Source organism: Fukomys damarensis, unplaced genomic scaffold (assembly GCF_012274545.1).
Source record: "Fukomys damarensis isolate Sample0158 unplaced genomic scaffold, DMR_v1.0_HiC HiC_scaffold_18, whole genome shotgun sequence".
Lineage (NCBI taxonomy): Eukaryota > Metazoa > Chordata > Mammalia > Rodentia > Bathyergidae > Fukomys > Fukomys damarensis.
Genome location: NW_022900930.1, coordinates 16,598,315 through 16,624,804, shown reverse-complemented (window position 1 = coordinate 16,624,804; position 26,490 = coordinate 16,598,315). Strand labels below are relative to the sequence as shown.

Here is a 26,490-nt window from a genome sequence, read left to right as displayed (position 1 = left end):
GTTCATTTGAACTTGAGTAGGGAGGCCACGGTTGGCTTGTAGAGTCTCACAAGGATCGTGTTCCCAGTTGCTCTTATTTTAAAGCATAGACTACTATGTGCCTACCTATATATGATTACAAAATAGAGCTCTTCTGGGATATCTGTAAATGGCACATCTGCCAATTCAGGCCAACACAATGGCTCAAATTTAAAAGGTAACTTTAATAGCTGGTCTAAGTTATGTTATATTTTTATATCTCAGACTAAACAAAGGGTAAAATGCAATTTTGAACAGTTTTTAATTTTTACTGGTAGACGTTTGTGGTATATAATGATTACATTCATTGTAGAGAGTTGGTATATGTACATAACATATCTTAATTCTTTTTATGTCCCCTTCTGCTCACCCTCCATCTTTTGGTTGTCTTCTCATTTGCAAAATAAGTGTCTCCCTGTTTCCTATTATCTCTATCTTTTATTTTGCTTTCTTAATTTGTTTATATTTTGCATTGTGTGTGTATTTTATTTAATATTATGGCCTCAAGGTACATCCATCCTCCTACAAATGACTCAAATTTGTCCTTCTTTATAGCACAGTAGTATTCCATTGTATATAAATACCACATTTTCATTATCCATTCATCTGTTGATGGGCATACAGGTTGCAAAATGCATTATTTATCTGTTTTGGGACTTTAAAATTATTTAAAATTATTTTTAAGGTGTAATTTGTAAAACTTAAACTTAGAAGTTTAGAAAAAGAAAAGAGAAGCCAACTTAAAAGAGAAAAAGATAAAAAAACAAAATTTTAGTATTTACTGAAAAGTCCTTTCCAGGAAGACTGACAGATTTCTCTAATAATAATCTTTTATGATACTTTTAATTATAAAAGTTTTAATTACAAAAATTCTTATTAGGAAACATAAAACAACATTTGATCTATAAGATACAGTCCATCTTTTAAAATTAAAATCCTTATTGACTACAGCCTAACAGTGAGGTGGTAGAAGCAGACTACTCTGAGGACAGAAATAGGTACATGCCCATATCAAATTAAAAACAGTAATAAAACTAAAATAGGCTCAGTTTCCCTTTTATTTTCACCATGTACTGACAATCTTAAATAATACTCCTCACTCCATCAATTAATTGTTCTATGAGAACCCTCCACCTCAACCTCATTCCCCTGCCTTTGCAAGCTACTACTACTAATACTAGAAAATTTAACTGTGTAAATCTACCATGAGTCAACTTATACCAAGTAAAACATCTTGGCATTTCATATTATACTGAACTGTCAGTTTAAAAGATTCAGAGAAAGTATAACAGTATAATTTTCAAAATTTGAGAAAATGATCCTTAATTAAAATATATATTTCCTTTCAGCTAAATTGGCCAGCTGTGCTTTATGCAACAAAGAAGTTCATTCAGTAGATTATTAAAAGTGGTTTGCAGCCCCTGACCAGTTGGCATCTTTAAATAAGCAGTTTAAATATTGTAAGAAAAGAGAAAATATAGTACACTTTTTATTTCATCCTTATGATTCTAAAAAATGAGGCTAGATGAACAAAATGGCAAGCAGTACAAGGAAACTGTAGGGGTTTAATTGTACCTCTGCGAGGTCTGAAAAGAGTGCTTGGCTTGTGTTACGTCTCAGTGTGTCCCAATAGCTTCTAGAGACAAGTTCCTCAGCTTCTGTTTTAAGTACCTGTAGAAGTTTAAGAGGCACAACTGAAATCTAAAGAACAGTCATAAAGAGTGACAATTTATACACTTTAAAACCAACCTTAAAAGAAAACACATTAGCTTACCTTTTTGTTTTCTGCTGCACACAACAGTATTGTGTTACACAGCTGGGAAAGCCCTGGAGCTTTCAAAGGTGTAATGATATATAACCACTATTTCTAAGCACAATATGCCTTTGTCAAGAAGAATCACTACTTTTTCCTCTGCCCTTCTACTTAGGCAGGCATAACTTCTAAGAAAATGTGAGGCAAAAATTTTGTTCATGTTTTGTGTAAATTCATATGAAGGTTTTTCATAAATTTATAGCAACTTATTAAAACCATAATTTAAAAATGATTTTTGGCTATCATTCATCTTGTTAGTGTACCAAAATAAAACAACCATATCCATATATTAGAGAAACAAAATTTAAATTAATTTAGAGCTTATGAAAAAAGAAATACACTTGTTTGAGTCAAATAGCCCACTTAGGGCTTGGTGGGTGTCTATTGTGCATGACTAAGTCACTTCATAGCCTCTGTGACAGGACAGGGTACCACCTTTCAGTGCCAGCTGGTGTATTGATGCAGGAATTAAGATGAAGAGTAGTGGCTCACTCTTCCTAAGAAAAGAGTGAAACTCAAACCTAACAAACCTTTAAACAGAAACAATCTTATTTATTTTTAAAAGTTTAGTGTGAAGTATAGCATGCTGATACATGCCCATAATCCAAGATACTCAGGAGACTGAGGCAGGAGGATGGCCAATCTGAGTCCAGCCTCAATAATTTAGGCATCCTGGTGTGAAGGCCCTGGGTTTAACTCCTGGTACCATAAAAAAATCAATAAATTAACAAATAAATGAAAATAAAAATCTAGTGCCACTAATAAAATTACAGTGCATCCAGGAATTATTAAAAGATCTTCCAATTTTGTATGTTAGATATTTTTATTGCTGCTGCATATTAACTGTACAGAACAATGAGTTTCATTGTGATGTTTTCATATATGCATATTATTACTTTGATCATTATATATCCCACTACCCTAATTTTAATTAACTTACATTAATTAGAGTAACTACTCACTGCCTACAACTTAATAAAATCTTAGATAACAAAGATGTAAATATTATTATACATATAAATGTAATAACATGACAGTGTTAAAGTTTATATCTAGATGTCCCCCAAAAGCAAAATGTGCTGAGTGGGGCTTGGGAAGGTGACTGGATTATTGGGATACAGCTGATCTGCTGTTAGGATGTGGGGTCTGGGGAGAGGTGAGTCACTGGAGGCGTGACATGAAAGGGTTCATCTCCTTGCCTGGTCTTCTCTTCCAGGTCAGCTTCCTGGACATCGTGGTGCGAACAGCTTTTTCCACTATGCCCCTCTGCCACACTTTCCTGCCTTGGAACCAGCCAACTATGGACTTAATATGTGAGCCAAAATAAACCTCTCCTTTAAGTTTCTAGTTTCAGGTATTGTGTCCCACTGACAAAAAGTAACTAAGACAGAGATTCTACTCATCACTCCCTAAAAAGTGTAAAGCAGACACTATTAAACAGGTAAAATTAGCAAATATAGACCCAACAGTTAATTTTCTTTCATATAGGATTAGAATAACCTCAATAGATACTAGATTAATTTTTACTCTCAGATATCATGTACGTATTTTGAACATAGATGTATATTTTAAATTATTCCTTAAAAGGTCAGTACATGATTTTTTTAAAAAAGGTTTGTTAAACCTACCACACTGTAAAATAAGGCTTGCTGTATACTGTTACTAAGAGAATAACAAGAATGATTCCTTTTGGTAATCCATGTCTCTTTCTCACCAACAAATAATGGTCAGCTTCACATATACTTACATACCATGACATAAAAATATTTACAACATATAAAAAGATAAAGTTGGTTTAACAAATCATATATTCTATGAACAAAGAAACAAAAGCAAATATACTAAAATAAACTATCTCTGAATGGTGAGGTTAGGACAGTTTTTTTTTCCTTTTCTATATTTAAAAATATATATGTCAGGACAATAAATTTAAAAGGTGAATTAAACTTTTGAAATTGAAAAAACCTTGTTTCAAATGTAACAAATTAGTAAGACTCTTTTGCAGAGGCTTTCCTCCTCACTCTGACTCCAGAGACCACGCCAGACTATGACTGCATTGCTGTAACTAGAGAAGACTTGTTTTTGTTTTATTTTATACAATCTTTTCACTTATAAAGCTTCTGAAGGCAGTGATGGTAACCTTAGAGTAACTATTTCTAGGTATTCTAGATGGCCCCCCCAAATAGTTAATAGATCCGTGATACGCCTAATACATTCACTAATGTCTATCTGGGTCTGTCCTGGAGCCAGCATTTAATTTTTTAATTTAAAAAATATGATGAAATTAGGAGTAAATTTTCAGAACATAAAAAACTATAGGAAGTTGTAGTATTAGAAAAAAAATAATAGAATATTTAAAATAAACTTAAAGTGTACAGGAAAATCAAACTATAATTTAATAGCAAGAAATGCAAAGCAAACATAAAACCAGAAAATATGTATACAGACTACAGAAAGACTGCAGGGAAAGTACCCAAATGTAACCAAACAATGTGATCGTATGAAACAGATAACTATGAATGCTTTGGTTGGTAAATATAGGGAAATTTGCAAACTTTCACAAAAAGAACACAAATAAAGTTCAGAAAAACTTCAAAAATGGATGGCATGGGCAAAATGAGTACTGAATATATCGGATATCCAAGTCAGATATACTTTTTGCCTCAGTTCTGAGGCTATTATTGGTAGAACTCCCTTAAACTTTGCAGTTTTGGTCAAGAGTTTCCTATGCCTTTTTTGGCTAAGTCAAATCAGGATTCTAATCAAGGCATTCCATGGCATCTATTATAGGAAGAAAGAAAAGCAGGCAAGTAGGAGAGAGTGAAGAAAAAGAGGGAAGAAAGACAGAAAAGGGAAGTTAGGAAGAAAAAGACTGATGTAGAGATGGTAATACATCTCTGTGGTAAACAGAATAATGGCTCTCCAAAGTTGTACATGTCCCCCATAAAAATTAGGGTCTGAGAAATATTTTACCCAGTGATTAGGTCAACCATGGGAAAAATAACAACCCATAGAAGCAGAGAGTAAACTGTCTTTATTACATGATATTCAAATGATACTGAATAGACACGTAAATAAAAAAAAAAACAACTGTATCTTTATATTTTGTACCACTATGAAAACTGTAGTTCTAAAAACAGTAATTTGATAATTGTAATTTAAAGTTGTGTGGGACTATGGTTTCACCAGGTATGACTTTTAAAAAATTCTTTCTTTCTTATTCTTTCTATGTGTCTATCTATGTATCTATCTATGTATCTATCTATGTATCTATCTATGTATCTATCTATCTCAGAGATAGGGTTTCCCTAAGGTGCTAAATTGTCCAGGCTGGGCTTGAACTTGTGATCCTCCTGCATCAGCTGAGATTACAGCTGTGTATTGCCATACTTGGCTCCAGGTATATCTCAAAGGAAACAAACAAACAAACAAACAAAAGTCATAAAAGAAAAACCTGACATAATCCTAGTTTGAACAGTGTATTTCACCAGGTGTGTAAAGAATCTTCACAAAGACATTCCAATAAATATATGCTCACAATACAAGATTACTGAACCAAAAAAACATATGCCACCATAAATAACAGCCATTTGAAACAATAATAGAACAGATCTTAGATATCGAAATGATCAGATACAGAATGCAAGGTAAGTTTAGTAAGTTTAAAGACTATGAAGCTGTATTTGAAAGAATTATTCAGGAAAAGAGTAAGATAATGTTTAAAACATTATTATTTTAAATATACATATTAAAATTTAAAGAATAGAAATAAATATTTTCTAATCTTAAAAAGCAGTTAAAAGAAAGCAGGAAAGGAAGAAAAAAAGAATAGTGTATAGCTAGTATATGAAAAACTAGCCATCTTCCATTAAGCCAATGGTTAAAGAGAATTGCAAAGATTGTAAAATTCAAATCAGTAAGTAACCATAGGTAATGCAGATTAATTGAATTCACCAACTAAAATGAAGCAGACTGTCACCTAGGATAAAAGGAAACCAGTATAACTCACAAAAAAACCTGTTATTTAATTAGAGGCTAGTCCTTAGCACCAACTTTCTCACTGAGAATGACTGAAAAAGCAGGACAAAAATGAGATAGATTCTTATTTAAGCACCTTACAGACATTTGCCTTTGGCATGGTGATGAGTTTTGCACTGACAGTGTACAAGTAATGATGAATAAAAGTGCTGGTATCAATAAGGAAGTGTAACCAAAGACCAGCATCATTTTATCCTTCAGTGACACATACTCACAGATGAGAAAAAAAAAGTTTTACTTAATGAATGCACTTGCTGGAACTCCGAATATACATCTTTTTATACTTGGTGTGATGAAACAGGAAGAATGCATAAAGCCCTTTTGCTACATACTCAAGTACTACAGTTGTCTCCAGAAAGGACATTTGTCTGATGATTGTGTTGCAAGCACTTTTTTCCATGAATCATCCTTTTTATTTGAAAGAATAACTGTTAAACAAATTATGGTTATTCAGATTTTGATATATGGTAGACATGTTTTTGAAAATGAGTTAAAGGAGCATGTTGCTTCAAGGTAAACAACTGAGAGGACTGGTCCCAAAATAACATATTGCAACATATTGAATGCAAAAATGACTATAAAAAACTAGCCATCTTCCATTAAGCCAATGGTTAAAGAGAACTGCAAAGAATGTATAAGATTCCCAATCTTCTCACTACATCTTCAAGAAGTTATTTTTCATAAAGTTGCTCATTAACATATATTGCTTCATGTTGTTATTGAAAATGATCAATATTTTAATTCCTCAGTTTTAATTTCTAATATGAAAAATATAGACAGATATAACTCACATAAACTAAATCTTTTTAGGATCTTCAAGGATTATCAACAATGTAAAGAGATCACAAGACCAAATTTTTTTTTTTTTTTTTTTTTTTTTTTGCACTGGGGATTGAACTCGGGACCTTGCATTTGTGAGGCAGGCAGTGGCACCACTGAGAGAAATCCCCAGTCCAAGACCAAAATATTTGAGTCATAGCTTACAGCAGTAAAAGAGAATGAACTAGTACTATACAGTAATACAACAAGGAGGAAAGTGATCAGATAATGAGTGAGACAAGACAAAAATATTCACATAATATTTAATTTATATGAGGAACAAAAATTGGTAATAATGAAACTATATTGCTTAGGATACATAATTGGAAGCAAAGCAAAGAAGTGATTCACATAAAAATCATGACTGGTTATCTTCTGCAGGACAGTGAGGGATCATGATTGGGGACATTTATGAAACAGTTTCTTGGGGTACAGCAATATTCTCTATCTTGAACTGCATGGTGGTTAAACTTTTATAATTCAGTTATTCATTATATTTATATTTGCAGTTAATTCTAAACTAAAAAATAATTTTAAAGGAACAGTTTAGATTAGGAAGGCAAGGCCGGGCATGGTGGCACATGCCTGTAATCTCAGCACTTGGGAGGCTGAGGCAGGAGGATCCCTGTGAGTTCGAGACCAGCCTGAGTTACATAGTGAGTTCCACTCACTCTCACTACATAGTGAGATCCTGTCTCCAAAAACCAAGCCCCCGCCCCAAAAAAAAGATTAGGAGGGCAAGCTGGGCACACCTGTAATCCCAGCCACCTAGGAAGCTGAGGTAAGGAGATCACTGTGAGTTCAAGGCCAGACTAGGGTACACAGTGAGTTCAAAACTAGCCTGAACTACATGGTGAGATCCTGTCTCAAAAACCAAAAAAACAAAACAAAACAAAAAACCAAAAACAAACCCCCAAAGATAGGAAAGCCTTCACCAGTAATACAGGAAAAAAACAGAAAAAAAAAAATTAAAAATATTAAAAAATTTAAAAAACAAAAAAATTAAAAATAATACAAAATGTTAAGATAAAGGTAATATATTTTGATAATTAGAATAGTTTTTAAAATAAACACTTCTAGAAATCTAATATATACATAATAAAATATTCAATTTGCTGATATAAATCTATATTTGTATGCACATAACAATGTTGCAAAATATATTAAACCCAAATTTAAGATAATTATGAGTAGAAATTAATAAATCTATCATTATGTATAATATGGTAAAAAATCAAGAAGATAAAAATCTCAGTAACAACAAAGATCTAAAACATATGATTAATATGCATAGCAGTATATATATATGTATGGATATATATATATATATATTTATATTTATATATATATATATCTATATATATCTTACAACACTGTACCCCAAATTGGAAAATATATATTCTTTTAAACTAAAGATTTATGAATATTGACACTGTTTTAGTCCTTTAGACTCTCAATATATGTCAAATAACTGGTGTAAAAATTAGTACATTTTCTATGGAATTAGGGTTAATCAGAATAATTCTTTTAAAAATCACATAAAGCATACCAAAGTCGGACACATTTAACTTTGACATTCTTTCTTTTGAATTTTTATACTTTTTCATCATTGTGAGGTAATTATGAATTGACTGTATGAGAAATATTATAAGAATCAGAATTGTTTGGATCAGAAAATGTTATATTTTTATATAGGGTAACAGGTATCTTTATGGATACAAGAGAATATGCTCAGTTTTTCACTGTAGGAGAAAGTAATTTGGCTTTAGGCTGCAAGAGTCTTGTGTTAATTTAACAACCATAAGACCCATTAAATTTTGGAATAGGGTACTCCAGAGTCTAGAGAATCTATGTCTATAAGCTAAGGTGACCACTGCCTTTCCTGCAGAAAATTGGCTTACAGGTAGAAACTCGTTACTATAAATTTCTTAGGTTATATTTAGCTCCATTGTCTACATTCAAATAAGCATTTCAGTAAGCTGGAACTCTGGAAACTCTCAGTTAATTAGCAGTTAATTTATAGCACTGTAATATGTTACATCAACAGCATTTCATATGTACTTTTAGGTTTGGATTTAAAACAATTTTTTAAATAAAATCTTGTTTGCTTGTGGCTTTTGAAAATAATTATTTCTTTTTTTAACAAAATTGTTTCTATTATAAAAACCAAATAAATTCCTAAGGGAGTTGAAAAATCATGCAATTCATTTAGGTCTGTGGATATCAAGTTATATACCTCAACATGTATATTTTGAATATAGAAAAAAGCTGTCTTCAGTGAAAGTATAAAAAAATGTTATTTGTTAAAATGTAAAATCATAAGTATATTTTCCTACTAACAAGTATAATATAAATGAAATACAAAGCAATTGAGTATACTCAGTATGATTCTCTTAATGGCTGAGTGACTACAATGTGTATAATAGTGTAAACTAGAGCTATATTAATGTCTATTTCATTTTAACAATAGTATTACTCTGAGATTCTTTTAAAAACACATAATTATTCTATATGAAAATTATTTATGAGATTAAAGGAAAAATGAAAACTGTCATAGTTAAAAAAAACCAAAAGTTCCTCAGGTAGAATTTCTATAGTTTGAAGGATCCTTTAAATGGCTGAAGGATCTCTGGGGAAGTTAAATGAACTGTTCATGTTTACATTTTAAAGAGTCATGGTTTATTCTTAGTTGCTCTCTGATGGGTTAACAACAAGCTCTGACTTTCAAAAGAGAAATGAAAGATGAAAGCTCAGCTTAAGAACAGTATATTTGGAAGTCCATATTATAGGAACTTTCAAAATTTTTAAGACAAGAAAAATCTGGAAATTATAATCTTTGAGAAAGGACTCAATCCATTGCTATATTAAATCTATCAAATAGTATCTTATCCCAGTATTTCTTTTGTATAAACCAGAAAAAGTAGGTAGGTAACAGGGTTTTAAAAATTTGTGAGAAATACTGAAAACTAAAATTGACTACTAATATACTTCATTAGACTTGAAGACTATATACCAGACAAACAGATTCAATTCTTAAAATACCTGTGTCTAGCAGGAGCATAGCCTATCTCTTGATCTATTATTTATTATATAGCTTCTCAAATACTGCTGAAAAATAAAAAACTTTATTGTAACAGCTTTTAGTGCTGATTCTTCACTCCCTTTCCTTTATTATAATTAATAGACATGCAGTTAATAAAGATATACACTTGTTTTGTATATTTTAGCCTCCTCATAAATTTAGGAAGGAAATCTAAAAATTTGAATTGATTGCACCATACTGTATTTAATAAACTCCAAAACATTCTGAATAACAGCTATAACTTTATAGAGAAAAGTAACATTATCAAGTATAACAGGTGAGGGATATATACATAAAGAACATTTAAAGTATTGTACATACACTATTAGTAGGAGAATGGTATCCATAAAGTTGAAGACGCTGACATAGAGCACAAAGGGCCAAATGAAGTTTCACATTTCAGAATGAACCCAAGTACAGGAAAAGAAAAAAAGAAAAGACGACAAAATAATCAATTAGGAAGGGCAAATCATTATGCTACATTCTCTATAGAGCACACACACAAGTGGGATAAATGTTAAAGATGAGTAGCAAAGTTTTCTAAATTCATGTAATTAAACATTAGATGAATTTGTGCTCATTTCAACCACTTTACTTGTAACCTTCTAATGGCACTATTGCTTTGAGTAAAACATGCTCCTCTTAAATATGCAGTTTTATTTACATAGGTTTCAGTAATTTCTCATGGGATGGAGGAAACTCTAATACAGCAGCATAAGCGTGAAAATAATGTAAGACACCTGTTTTAGAAGCCTGTTCTGCTATAATCAGTGCTATGACAGACAAGTTAACCTAAGATTGTTTTCTCATCTGCAAAACAGGTGTAATACTTACCCGGGAAAAGTGTAACAAGAACTAAATGGTGTAACATTTATTATAGACACAATGCAGCACTTAGCATGTAAGTGCCCCAACAAATGTTACATTTACTTTGCTCCTTCTGAAGCACAGTTTTATTTTGACATGCAAATATTTATAAATCTCATTCGGATTAATTTTGATTTGGGTATATTAAAGTACCTATGTGGTTCTATTAAATTTTACTATTAGTTAACCTTTTTGAGTGTTCATTATATTTCACATACTGTTAAGTGACTGTTTTATTTAGTTCCCATAAAAAAAATCACATGTGGTCATTACTCCTGTTACTCCAACTGTATAAATGAAAAAACCTAAGGCACAGAGAAGTTAATGATGTTATTCAAAAATCACAAAGGTAACAAGAGTGGCAGAGCTAATATTCAAACCCCTCAAATGTGGCTTCTGTGCCTGTTACGCTGTGTCTCTAATGCAATCCTATGTTTTCATAATGAGCTAAGTTTCAGTTGCTTTAAAATTCAAGTGAAATATTTTAAGAACGTATCCAATTATACTGTCATTTCTAGCACTTTGACAATGTCACCTTCCATTCTGCAGGATCCATTATAGCTAAAATATAAAATAGAATTTTAGCTCAGATTTCCATTGTTTATTAAAAAATCTTAGTTCAGGTTTTCATTGCTTATAACATGACTATTAATCAGTTAAAACTAATCATTATTATTAAACAGTAATTAATATTTGTAGAAAGCTGTACTGTTGAAGAGTGCTGTCAATCAGAGATGAGTCATAGATTTATTTCTGAATTGTCTTAAGAAATAGTTCTAACAGCCAATTTATTTAAGTGAGATCTCAGGAGCAATAAATTACCATATAGGATAAAGTCCTCTGAGGTAGCTGAGGAGATCAATGACTTTAGGGAGCATTGCTCTACACACAAGCAAGTTACATATATATTTTTTCTGTTCTTTAAAACTAAGTCTCCTTCCCTACATATTTGCTAGGCAATGCTTCATTGGCCTATAAGCATATAAAACAAGTTAGGGTACAGTGATGTAATTTAGATTTCACACTTAAGATAGAAGTCCCCTAGTTAATCCAAGTTAGTGAGATTATAGCATGTCACAATTACAAAATATTTACATTAAATTTCCTTCACATTGGATACAATGAAGTTAAGAGCCAAGTTCTGTGCTAATGCTGTAGTTTTTCCTAATGTGTATTGTCTATTATTTTCCCATACCTTTCTCCCTTTTTTATTTGATGTATAAATTGGAATGAATGTTAATGATTGAAATCATTGTGCTTTTGCTAGGAGATAAATAAATTATCTCTGGAAATAATATAAATAACAAATAAAGCAATTACATTTCTAGCCACTTAAATATTATTTACTAAGGTATTTTAACAGAATCATTAATGTAATTCAACCTCCTTAAGTGATAATTATTAATAACTTGCCTATTCAGTCAATTATAGTTACAGGCAATCTATCAAAATTAGAATAACCACTTATTTTTTTAATACATTATGTATAGGAAATAGAAGATATTTAAATTTTCCAGGCTTCTTTGCTAATACTCCAAACAGCTGCATTTATGGGGCTATTTATAGGGTTTTTTAATCACAATTTTAAAACTGTAAGGCATTAAACAGAGAACTACTAATGCCCCTTTTAATACTTTGCTAACATTATAATGAGCTTGGTGATTTTTTAAAGACTGTCATCAGTAAGATTTGTCAATATGATACTGGGGGAGGTTCATCAAATGCTGATAAATTATAACTTAGTAAAATAGCATAGAAAGTGATATTTCATAATCCAGATAATCTGCTTTACTTAAACTAGAAATAAACATGTATTTCATAAATATATTGGGATTGAATATGGCATTAATTACATAGATAAGATAATCCATTTTTTAAAATTAATAAATGTGAGAATTATAAAAAATGAAGTTAGCTATTTCAACTTTATGTAGGACAGTTTACTGCACAGTTATTAATTTGAAAATGAAACTATTATCATTCACATAGTAACAAAATTTACTATATTTCTGGTATCAATGTAAGCAGATGAAGAAATATGGTATGCTGGATAAAAGTACAGGTTTTGATGGGGGCCAGACATGGCTTCAAATACTGACTTTGCAAATTAACAGCTATGTAACTTTGGATAGGATACTTAACCTTTCCATTTCTCAATTTCCACCTATAATTATGGACAGTAAGAGAACTACCAGGGTAGATGGAATCTGAAAACGCAGTAGAACATCAAATATAAAGCCTAATAGTAAGGTCTTTGAACTCATTTTTTATTTTTAATATATGAATTTGTCTGCTGGTGGCTGAAATATTTCTGACAACAAAAAGAGAACTGGTAGGAGGATGGAAGGAAATGTTAATTCTAACTTCGTACTAAACAAAAATATTACGGATCACAGAAGAACCTGTATTTCTAAGAATGCAAAACAACATACTTCCTTGTATTTGCTTCAACATTCATATTCTAATATTAACATTAAATTGACTCATATAATTAAATCTTTGCAATTCACCTTTAAATTTTACATGCATAATGATCTGTATTAATCTACTATAAGATATACCCTTCAAATTTCACAGATAACAATGTGGATGAAAATGGTTTAATGAATGTGACTATGAGTACAGATATTTAATATCAATATTTAACATAAATATTGATATTGATGCATATAAATACTGAAGTAATTTGCTACATAAGAATTTTAGAATGTTTTCAAGAAACACTTCCAAAGTTCTAAATTTTAATTAATGCTTCTCATCACGAATAAAATAATTCTCACCTGGAAAAGCCACCTGAAACTACTATAAAGTATTTCTTACCAGCATTGCACGCTTTTCTTCATCTCCTTTAGTTTCTCTCTTTTCATTTTTTTTCCTGAATATCTCTTGAAGCTGCAAGGAAATCAATCAAGAATGCAATATCCAACAGGAGTTTCAGGGCACTACCTACCACCCTGTGCTAGTTATATCCCAAACCAAAGAAAGTAATTAATCTAATCAATCAAGAGCATTTAAACTACATGAGATATATTTTCTGATTTCAATGTTCTTCCCAGGAGGAAAAATAAAAACATTTCTAGCAATGGTGATCCACAGTTAAGTTAAATATGTTTAATGCTATAGTTTTACTTCATCTCTAATACAGAAAGACATGGAGTCTGAGGCCCACACAGAAAAGGAGATAAAGCCTATTAGAACTGTGGAATAATATGAAGGACTCCGAGTTTGAGTTCAGTTTCTGTCATACATTAATTTTATTACAGAAGACAGGCTATTCAACCCTCACTGGGCTCCGATTTTCTCAGGTATGAAATGAGGACAGACTACATACATAACATCCAAAATTTCTTTCAGGCAACTGAACATGGTGGTGGAAGAATAGGCTCTATAGGTATTATTCCTTAGGCAAGTTGATTTAATTAAGGTTTGTTTTCCTTATCTGGGACATGGAGATAATTCCTCTCCTTACAGAATGTTGTGGGGAAGCCAGGCAAGGTGGTGCATGCCTGTAATCCCAGCACTCGGGAGGCTGAGGCAGGAGGATTGCTGCAAGTTCGAGACCAGCCTAGGCTACTTAGTGAGTTCCAAGTCAGTCTCAACTATATAGTGAGACCCTGTCTCCAAAAACCAGAATGTTGTAGGCAATCAATATTACACATACTTAGCATATTTCCTGTCATATAGGAGGTTCTCAATAAACGTTAGTTATCATTATTAGTAGTGGTATTTTCCTCTTTAAAACCCTACAATTAAAAAATGACAGTTTAATCTTAGCTCTTTATCATTTTCTGGAGAGCTTACTTTTTTTTTCTCACTGAGTTTATTGGTACATTTTAGGTATACAGTACAGTTACATTCATCATTGGGATCTTGTACCTCTACATGACATGTATAGGTTCTCATTTTATTCCCCATACCCCTGCCCTCCCTTCACCCCCTCCTTCCTTCCCTGTTTACAAATACTTTATTTTCATTTTCTCATTTTTTTCCTCTTATTTCCTTTCCCTACCCTTCCCACTTCCCCTATACCTTACATGTTGAGGATTTACTCCTAAGTGAAATAAGTAAGTCACACATGTATAAATATCGAATAATTTCTCTGGTGTGAAAATCTATAATGGTACATAAGATCCTAATGGTATAATTGACAATGTGAAATAGGAAGAAATGGAGAGCTTGTTACGTTAAAAAATTTTATTTTATTAGTACATGTTTGCAGTACATAATGTTTACATTTCTTGTGAGGCATTGGTACATGTATGTAACACACTCTTTTCATCTCTCTCCTCGCCTCTGTAAGCAGTCTCTTCATCTTTCGGTTCCCTCCCCATTTATAAAAGATTATCTCCTTATTTCCTATTATATTTTACTTTGCTCTTTATCTCAGGTTTCTGATATGAGAAATTATGCAATATTTACACGTCTGTGTTTGCTTTCACTTAACATTATAATCTCAAGGTAGATTCATTTTCCCATAAATTACTCATGTATCCTTCTTTGTGGCATAGTAGTACTCCATTATGTATAAATGCTACACATGTTAATGGACATACAGTCCACTTCCACTATTTAGCTATTATGAGTTATGTGGTTTTAATATGTATGTATCATTGTAATATGTTTTTTAACTCTTTTGGGAAGAGTGGAATTTCTATTTTTAGTTTTAGAGCAATCTCCATTCTGTTCCATAGAGGTTGTACTAGTTCACAGTCCCACCAATAACTGAAAAGGCTTCCTTTCCCTCACAGCCTCACCAACATTTGCTATTATTTGATTTCTTGATGATAGCCATTCTTTCTAGGGTAAGATGGAATCTCAGTATTGTTTTACTTTACATTTCTCTAGAAGATGAATGTTCATGATAAGTATGTATTTTTACTGGAAGATCCACAAATTGCCTCTGGAAGTAGTATAAGTAACAAAAAAAACACCCCAATTAAATTTCTATTTAGAGATGTTGAACATATTTTTATATATTTATTGGTCATTTGTTCTTAAGATCCAATAAAAAAATGAGCTTGTTGCTCTCATGTGCATAATTTGACATCTACCTCAACTTTTTAAAAAATATTCTAAAAGCTGAAAGTAAAATAAAATGTTCCTTCCCAAGATTTTAGACATCTACAAATAACTTAGCCAAATTCTACCTCCTACTTTTATGAGCTATTTGCAAACAAACAAGCAAATATCACTTATGGGGCAGCAATATAAGACCTGAAAAGATCACACAGCAGTTTTAAAGGAAGGATAGGTTTTTCCAAGAATGCAGAGTGGAAAACAATAGGAGGTTATTGTGAATGGTTTTCTCTCTGAACTCTACAGATTATATTCCAAAAGGCATCTATATAATCAACTTTTTAAAAATTTGCTTTTACTTTGTTATTTAAAAAAATTTGAGACAGTATCTTGCTAAGTCTTCCAGGCTGGTCTCTAATTTACAATCTTTCTGCCTCCAAAAATTCATCTTTATGTCAGCTGTGTAGAACTTGGCAGTCTTGACACACAATTCTTATTCAAGATTATTTAGATAAACAGATTCTTTCTGAAAGTTCATTCTGAATATAAACTGGGCAAATACACTCTGAGGACTTTCTGATATCCAGCCAACACAGAAATATCTGATACATTCCAAATTTCCAGATAGTATATACAAAACCATAATAATTTGATATACTAAACAGAATTTATATCTTTATATAATATATATATATTCACATTGTATGAGTATATTACTTTTTATTAAATTAAGGTGAAAGCACACATTTTTTACATTTACTATACAGTAATATTTTTCAAAAGGCAAAACCATAAACTATAAATATTTATTGATAAATGTAGCATACAATATACATACCACCAAAAACTCCTTTTTATCCACCATCTCATTGCCATCAGTGTCAAACATGTTGAAAGCTATTCTAAAACCTGCATGTGGCTCTGCCATAAAAAAAAGTATTCATGAAATAGAAAAATGTATTTTAAATCTATATTAGCTGTAAAGAATTACTCATTTGCTGTACAGAAATACTTTTTAAAACCAAGAAATTCAAAGCAACATGTTACTATTAAATATAATAAAAGCTATATAGAAATATACATATTTCTGCTTTCAATATTAGTGGACTTAACAGAATTAATAATATACTTTATTTTTGTGGTATTGGAATTGAATCCAAGGCCTATCACATATCAAACAATCATTTTATCACTAAGCTACACCCCTAATCCAGTAATATGCTTTAAAAGTCCTTGTTATCCCACATGGCACTAAAAAGAAAAAAACTGACTACTGTCCTTACAAAAGGATAATTTTATTTAAAAGGAAAATATCAATTATCACACTTGAAATATTTTTAATATGATTGGATTATCTACTTAAAGTGCCGAAAAAAATAAAAATATGACGAATGAGTCCTCATTCTTCAGACAGTTTTAACTGAAATGGCCTATGGTAATAAACAGCAAGTCTAAGAAATTACAGATTTGGGTTTAAATTTCAAAAACAGAAATACAAAATAAAAGAGATTTGAATAAGTAATTTCCAATTTCTCAAAAATATGGAACAAATGCTTTATTGAAAAAAGCTCTCAGGTACGCAAAATTGCTTTATTTTTATGAACCTTATATATAAAATGAGATTCTTTCTCTGCTTTTCTTAATTCTAGAACATAAAGAAGAAAATCTGGGAATGAAGAAAATTTGAGTGTCCTTCACAGAGGACTGCACATGCCTTTCTCAAAATATTTGACCTTTCCTTTTGAGATGACTAGCAAAGGTTTTAAAAACAGATCCCCCACTGATGCTTTTGTTATTACCTATTATGAAATCTTGAACCTGACAAGAAAGAAGCAGATAGTCCTACTTTCTTCACTGGGAATAGCTGTTTCTGAAGCTGACACAAGTCAGTCCTTTATGTTAGCTCATTTCTTGCATGTCTTTCAGAAATCTAACCTTACTTTCATTATCGTTTACTTGAAAAGTAATAAAAATTTACACCATCTTTGCTGAGTTTTAAGCTTTAAAATGACCTTAAAAACTTATAAAGAACAGCATCCTTACAAGCAGTGATTGGAAGGGAAAATGAATAGTAAAAGGTAAAGAAAAAACACAGACATGCACTGTAAATTATATAGCCCACTTCCTCCCAGCTTTTCACACTTCTCTTACTTATAACCGAAACATTCCATAATTTTTCCATTCAAACTCTTTAAAGCTTCTACAGTTGTGTCCTGAATACCAATGGAAGCATCATAGTATCCAAAGGGATTAGTAAGCAAAACCTACCTTGTTCCCTTTCAACAATTAGCTCTCCTAAACAGCACCATCCTCATTTTGGCCTTTCATTTTGAGTATGGGTGTAAAACTACCAATACTGCATTCAGTGTTGTTCTGGCTAGAAGGACTACTTTTCAATACATTCCCGAGACACTCCTTGGCACTTCTGCCACTCTAATTTTCCTGCTGGCATTCATTATTGATTGGATTTTAGAATCTTTTTTATCATCATTTTATTTCTAAACTGGAAGAACCTCAGGTAGCCCTAATATAAGCTGCATTATATTTGTTCTTCAGCACTAATATTTTATTTTCATTTTAAGTCTAGAGAAAAAATATACAAAAATAAAAGAATATAATTTTGAAGCATATTTGTGCTATGAACACATTCTCCTTTCTCCCCTATAAAACCTGCTACAATACAACTCCCTGTAATAGCATTCTTTACTAAGTGAACAATAACATAGTGGTTTAAATTTTCTAATCATATAAGTACTGTGTATTTTTAAACTTGTTTCTTTTTTTTTTTTTGGTACTGGGGATCAAACTCAGGACCTTAAGCTTTCAAAACAGGTGGCGGAACCACTGAGCTAAATCCCTGGCCCTTAAACTTATTTCTAATGACAGTTTTATTGATATTCTTATTTCCATATACCTCCACAAATCCCCACAATTGGAAATTTCAAGAGCAGTATTATATTCTCTCAATCCTTTCTTTCTTTATTCATGAATTATTTTTTGAGAGTGTACTATGTGCAAGACATTGTTTTTGATACAGAGATGGACAAAATATATATTTTTGACACTACGGAGTCTGTACTCCAGGTAGGAGAGTGAGACAAGAGCACATAAGCCAATAATATTTTAAAATAAAATACAATTTTATGAAGATAAAGGATTAAAAGGAGATATAGAAGAGGAGCTATTCTAGAAAGACAAAGCAATAATTCTTTAAATCTTTATATTTGAAATCTGAAAGGTGTTTCATGAAGATCTCCAGGAAACCAACCACTGGTGGCAAAAAAAGAAAAAAAAAAAAAAAAGAAAAAGCAGAAACTACAAATCTGTGAAGGGGGAGTTCAAGGAACAGAAAGGCCAGGTGGCAGGAGAAGAGTAAATAGTGCTATAGCATACAATTTCCCCCAATAAATGCAAAAGAAATATTTCTGAAATGAAAATGTTAGTAAACCCTACATATATTTCATTAGAACTGCTGCATGTGAGAAGAAGAAAGTAACAAAGCTGTTTCCAGGTAGGGACGATGGGTATTCTGATACACTCACCACTCATGAGACTCAGAATTCATTCTCACATTCGTCTTGCACAGAAATCTTTTTTAAATGAATGCAGTAGGAACATTATTATATGTCCTGAACTTTGCAGTGTCATGTAGATTAAAAGTAAAAATAAATAGGCATGTGATATTAAGTTGAAATTTATAAGCAGTTTATTACTATGCCATAACGAAAATATTTGTTTTTGACTCTTTAACAGTGCTATAATTAGCATTTTTCTGTATTATTTAGACATTATTTTTGCAATAAAACAAACATAGACCTAAAGGAATTTTCAATAATAAAAGAAGAAAGATCTGTTTATAAGATTCAGATTAAAAAATAAAACTGCATCTAGAAATAGATTTAATGAGTATACTTACTTGTTAAAATACATAAAAGAAAAAGATATTCTGTATAAGAAATCACACCTAGAAGAAAAATAGTACCAATTATGCTATATGAAATATTATTTTATATGTATCAAAGTAAAAGCAAAATAGTTTACAGTTTTAAAGTAGATACTAAATATTGTTTTAAATGAGACTAAATTAGCAGTATAAAACCACTGTAAAAGAAGCAGCAAAATTAATTTTACCTTAATTGTTCCATATGCTATTGTAGAGCCCCATACAAAAATCCTCCTTAATGCTTTCAAATATATTGGCAAGAAATCAAGATTATAATGTTTAGTTATAGTTGTAACTTTTAAAATTATTGCTAATTTTTTATGCATGAATATGACATAAAATAAATGGGTCAGAAATGGCTAATATTATCAAAAAGCTTAATTACTTAACACTTAAATAAAATATTTAGATATTCTTGCTTAGATATTTGCATTGACTTAAAAATAAAAGTTTATATTCACAAGTCTGTCAAATTATCATTTATTATTCTGACAATACTTCTATTAAATGTCATCATAAGTTTTTATATTAATTGAATGGATTACAGTATACATATCCTGAGTTCTCTATGACTATAATTACAAACTTTAAAAGGAGATTGGTTGAAGTAAATAAAAATATACATCCTGTTACTTGAATTCTTGCCTTTGTACTCTAATACTCAAAACTAGAATTAGTGGTTTTATTGACACATCCAAGGAGATAGAGATAATTAAAATTAGGAATAAGTCTATAGTACTTATCTAGATAGCATACAATTTGATGTTTAGTAACAGGGTATAAAAATCTTTAAATAATCAGATTGTGAACATTAAATCTCTATTTATCTAATGTTCTTTGAGGTTATAGAACAAAGAGAAGAGAAGTCATTGTCTGGCAGTTTGTCAGAGAAAAGGGAACTACCTAGGAGGCTTTGAAAGCATTCTCTTTTGTTTATACTAGAATACTGTGACCTATAGACAGATAGTTCTGGCTGATCGCCATAAATGTTATGGGAGAAAGATTCTGAAATGGTCAATGTATATAAAGATACAATACTTAGATTCCAAAGGGACCCGTCAAAAAGAAAAAAAAAAAGCATAAATGCAAAAGGATAAAAGAGAAACAGGAGTGGAAAACGGCCTTGCTGTCTCCACAATCCCATGTCCCTGACGTGCTCTGATTCACCTGATCGAATACATAAGAGATGCTGGTTGGTATAAAGAATTTTAATAACTGCTATGCATTTTTATTTGATAATTAATTCAAGATTTTCTCATGTGAGGGTGGTTACTTAATATTGACAGTCTTGATCATGATTCTCACGGTAGGCATTTATTTGTAGGACTACATGGTTAAAGAAATAACCCACAAGGAAGGGGAATAAAGTGAAACTCAGGATGATTGGTAAAAGAAAAGAAAAAATATTGCTAAAGAAAAATCGTAAGTTCTTAATGCTTTCCAGTTAAAAAATGATTTAACATTATTCAGAATCAGAGGAAAAAATAAAATAAATACTAAACATATAATAATGGTACAATCTTTAGAAAGAGGATTAAAAAATGTGAACTAGGTTTCTTTTGAAAATTCAGTAAAAAAATTAAAGGAAGTTCTTTATCGTTACAATTATCATAAAAATATCATTACATTGTTTAATTTCTGTACCATGATACATTACAGCTGGCTGTTATAACTAAATCTATGTAACATGTTTTTGTGTCACATATTAATTATTTTTAAAACTGCATAACATTCTCTTGCTGGGTCACATTTTAAGCAAATAAACTTAATTTTAAGATTAATCATTAAATTCTAATGTTCTAATGTAACAGAAAGAAGAATAGATATTTGAAGATGTAGTATTTTTGAAAAATACTTTCTATGGATAAGTATACTTTGTTTTTCATTATAGTTAAAAGTGGGGGTTTTTAACTATGAAAGTTCATATTTTTGCAAAAAATGTGAAAGGAATAATATATGTACAAAATAACATAAAAACTACCCTTAATTACACTACTCAAAATTACATTACTGGAACCAGGGATTTAGCTCAGTAGCACTGTGCCTGCCTCACAAGTGCAATGTCCTGAAGTTGATCCCAGGTTCCAGAAAAAAAAATTACGTTGCCACCCAGAGAAATTCATATTTTGGCATTTTTCTTTTCAGCTTTTTTTCTGTACATACAAATAAGTAATTTTAGAATTTATGAGAAAAATATATACATGATAGTATAAAGAACATAGTGTTAATATTACAATGCATGTACTAACATTAACTTACCTCTTTCTTTAAGATTACGAAATAGCTTTGATGATCCCTTCCAAACTGGTGGTGTTTCTGAGAGCATCTGACTTAATTCCTATGAAAGAAGATATCATAATTCTGATTAACGGGTAAACCATTTTCTTATTAGATATGATTTAAAAATTAAATATCCATGTCAAAAATTCATTTGAAAGACCTAAAATGTGGCATTATTTATCCTATTTTATACCTGCAGTTAATTAAACCACAAAAACCAGTATTTGTCCACAGTGCATACCGAAGACACTATATTAAATTGAATTAGAGCGATCCAAAATTTTAGATAAATTTCGTAACTGTAAGTCTATACAGGTAAGACAACCAAATTACAATAAAGCAGCAAGTTCTGCTTTAAATTCTTGAGCCAGTTATAAAGTAATAGTTTTATGAACGCTATGGATTTCTCTCTAAGGTCAGAGATGATCACTGGACTTCATACTCTTCTTTGTAGCACTCTGGGATTTAAGAGGCTTTGAGTAGAGGACATAAACAAATAAAGGAACATGCTAGAAAGGAATGAAGATTATTTTAATATCAACTCAAAGAATGATAACACTGGGTAAAGTAGGTGACAGGAGTATTTGGTTAGTGTAACTAGTTTCACCTTTTTTCTAATTTTAATTTAAATAGTAAAGAACAGATTTCAACTGCTGCTTAGCCATCAGCTTTTTAAAAAACACACTATTACATCTAGTAGGAAACTATTTTAATAGAGAATTTAAAGATTTGAGTCATCACTCTCTAGGATATCCTTAAGAATTTTCGGTAATGCTGGTTTGGTGGTCATGAATTTCTTGAGGTATTTACTACTTGTATAACAATTTTTAACTTATTGTGCATACTTTGTGAAAATACGTAAAAACTGTAATTTGGTTAGTTATGAAGAAAACATTTAAAAATCCTTCCTATCAAGTTGCACATAAAAATGCTCTGACATTTATAAACAATCAATTTTTTAATTGCAAAGCTACATTAGCAGGAAAATAAAGAAACCAGGGATGCCAAAGACAGGAGATTTATGGATGCCTTGAAGCCCATCTGTGGATTCTTTCACTGATTTCCTTTATGGTATCATAAGTGTATTGTATGTAACAGATGCTACAAGTTATAAGTAGTGTCTGATTAGGGTATCAGTGACAGAGGTAAGGCTTCAAGTATGAATAATAATGAGAAGCTGTTTAGACAAAAGTAAAAAAAAATTAAACATTTAAAAAAGCATTTTGAATATGTTTTATATTGCTTAATTTATATCATCAGTTTTATAAAAATTTATTTCTCCTCATTTTGATATCTCTATCTGGATTTATTCATTTTAACTCTGCTAGAGTTTAAGATGGAAAAATCATAGTTATCTTTGAGTGCTGTCCATCTGATCAGCAATGGACTCACATAATACTGTATTTTAGTTAATTCTAAAAAAAAAAAAACACCTCATTATGCATCTTTTGCTGAAAAGTAAAAGTGGGCAAGTACCTTGCCTCTGCCATTGGTACCCTAATCAGACACTACTTACCATTTGTAGTATCAGTTACCTGCAATGCAGATATAGTACCATAAAGGAAATCAACAAAAGGTCACACGGCTACTAAATGAGAGAGGTTGAGCCTTGCTCCAAGCAGTTTATTTTAGTAATCAGCTGGTGTCTCTGGTTTAAATTACATAGTTGAGAGTGATCTTTTTTGTTTTCTTCTGATTTTAAATACTTAAAATTTACTAAAATCTTAGTGTTTCTATTCATGCTGAGAATCTTCTCAATTCTAGTGCTTATCTTGGGCTCTTCTATATAGTGGTGCTTTATTTAAAAACTTCAGCTTTTCTTCCTGGTTTCTGGGAGGAAAAACCAAACTCCTTGCATGACACTTGAGTTGACATTGAGGTGATGACTGAGGATGGCAGCTGGTCACCAGAAAGAACAACTGTGATTAGAAGATTGCTGCACTGACCCAACTGGACCTCGTGAGAGGAAAAGTTCCAGAATGAGCTCAATCATAGGGCCAATGATTGCCTCAATTTTACCTAGTAACAATACCCCAAGAAAAATTCTGGATACCAAGTTCTGTGGAGTTTTCAGGTTGGTGAACACACTGAGTGCTGGAGGGTGACACACCCTGGTTTCACATGAAGAGGACATAGAAACTCTTTGCCAGGTGCCTCCCAGACCTAACCCTTTATTTATTTGGCTGGTTTAATTTGTATTCTTTATGATAAAGTTATAAACACAAGTATAGCATTTTCCGGAGTTCTACAAGTCATTCTAGAAAACTATTAAACCTGGGAGGAGTTACAGGAAACACCTAGATTTGTAGCCAGTAAAGGTGTAAGTGTGGTGGCCTAGAGACCCCTGAACTTGTGGTAAGCATCTGAAATGAGGGCATTCTTGTTGGGCACCATGCTCGTAAACTAGCAGAGTTTGATATTACCTTTGGATGCTTAGTGTCAGAATTATATTGCAGTATTGCAAGTAGGTAACAAATATTTATTAAATTCAGTTTCCTGATATTATACATGATTTTAATGGATTTATACAATTTTATTGAGTACATTTTGAGTATATTAAAAATATATACAGTGTAGTTAATATATTTACAAGAAACCTAGTGAATTCAGAAAACTATAATCCAAGGAGTCAAACTTAAGTTTACTGAACATTCTTTTAACCCACTTCTCTAGCTAGGTACTTTTACATAGTATTTTGTGATTGCAAGTACTAACAATTCCCTATATACTGATTTGTAATTTACTTCCTGTAATGTACTTCACGTACTTTGTACTTCCTGTATAATGGAAATATTTTATCTGGTAGTTTTCATTTCCATACTAATGGCTACAAAGTTATCTGTAACATCTGAAATTCAACTCTACATTCTTCAACATACTACTGACCCTGAAGAGATTATTTATATAGGTTCTATAAATATTTAATTTATTTGAAATTAAAGTCTACGGCCATACCACCCTGAATGTTCCCGATCTCGTCTGAAATTAAAAACAAGAAAACTTTAAAACACAAGATGAGGCAAACACTACTGCATGAGCTATCACAGAAATGACATCATTACTCATCCTGTGGCCTCAGGAAAACTTTATTGAACACTCCTGAGAGAATGAGAGTGAATAAAAAAATATCCACTCAGCAATGATGAAAATGACCTTGACTCCATAGATATTTTAAAAGGTCTTTGCATTTTAAAGAACTGCCAGTCTGTATTATTTTGCAACTTGCTGTTTTATTAAACCTGAGTATTCAAGGTCTAGTCACACTGATACATGCTGCTCTCATCTATGTATTTATTCAGTTTTACCCTGAATTACCATATTTATCTTTGGTACATATATTTTCACAATACTATCCATTTCTTGGTGTAAATATGCAAACATTTCTCCAGCACACATGTTTAGAAGTAGGATTTCCAATAAGCATTTTCAATTTTATTAGCTATAGCCAAATTTCTCTAAAAAGTAAACATACCAATTTATTTTCTCATCTAGTTCCTTTTCTGGAGGGCTTTTATTGTTGTTGCTTTGTTTTTTCACCTAGCTCCTTCTCATCCTTGCTAATTATTGGTATTTCCATATTTCTAAAAGTTAACAATCTGGAGGATATGAAACAGTATAATACTACTAGTTTAATTTGTATGTCCTTGGTTATTAGTGATGTTGAGGTCTTTTATTTGTGTTTCTTGGCTATTGTAGCTATACTTGCCCATTTTTTCTATTTTCTTTCTTTTTTTTCACTAGTATTGCAATATAGCCCAGATCAGTTTTGAACTCACTACATAGCCCAGGCTGGCCTTGAACTTTTGATCCTCCTACCGTAGTCTCCAAAATGTTGGTATTACAGGTATGCTGTACCATACTGGCTGTCCATTTTTCTTGTTAAACTGATTAACTTTTTATATTTATTTATTTATAGTTCTACATAGTATAAATATCTATTCTTAGTAATTTGTTTTATAATATGCTGAGCATATTTTCTAATGCGTGATACATCTTTAACACTACTGACACTCTTTTTTTTTTTGGTGCCAAGATTTATAACATTTAATTTAGTAAAATATGCCAATAATTTCCATTTTGTTTTGCTTATGTCTCATCTTAAAAAACACCTCATTTTTTGCTTTCAGTCTTTTGAAATTTTTTTCACAAATAAGAACATAATCTATGTGAAATTACCTTTTGTCTATGGTGGTGGTATTGAGGTTAATTTATATTTGCTTTCATGTGGAAAGTCCATTATTCTAACAACTATAATTAAGAGGTCATTTTTGTACACTGATTTACAGATTTCCCATAAATATCTGGATCTATTTTTGGATTCTGTATATTCTATATCTTGATCTCCTTTTAAAAAATATTGTAACGATATTGATTTCTTCCAACTGTATTTATAAATGTATTACAACTGTATTAAAAATTCCAACAGAATTGATTTTGGATTTAACTTTTTAAATTAACTTGTATGAGTAAGGACCCCAAAATATTTAGAACAGTTCTGAATAAGAAAGAAGAAAGAGTCCATAAAGATGAGAAAAAATGGCTCTCTTGCATATTGAGGTTAATAATAGAGCTATAATTAAAATGATATAGTATCATTACAAGAATTTTTGAAAG

The 26,490-nt window shown here is 31.2% G+C and overlaps 1 protein-coding gene across 1 annotated transcript in view; it reads right to left on the bottom strand.

The window, feature by feature from the left end:
- Micu3 (mitochondrial calcium uptake family member 3) overlaps positions 1-26,490 on the bottom strand; it is a 116,879-nt gene that overhangs the window by 28,521 nt on the left and 61,868 nt on the right. The window contains exons 5-10 of the mRNA XM_033765585.1: positions 21,856-21,934; positions 19,570-19,617; positions 16,492-16,574; positions 13,458-13,529; positions 10,092-10,130; positions 1,594-1,689 (exon numbers count right to left, since the gene is read on the bottom strand). Coding sequence (XP_033621476.1) covers positions 1,594-1,689; positions 10,092-10,130; positions 13,458-13,529; positions 16,492-16,574; positions 19,570-19,617; positions 21,856-21,934 — 417 coding nt within the window. The remainder of the gene's footprint in view (positions 1-1,593; positions 1,690-10,091; positions 10,131-13,457; positions 13,530-16,491; positions 16,575-19,569; positions 19,618-21,855; positions 21,935-26,490) is intronic.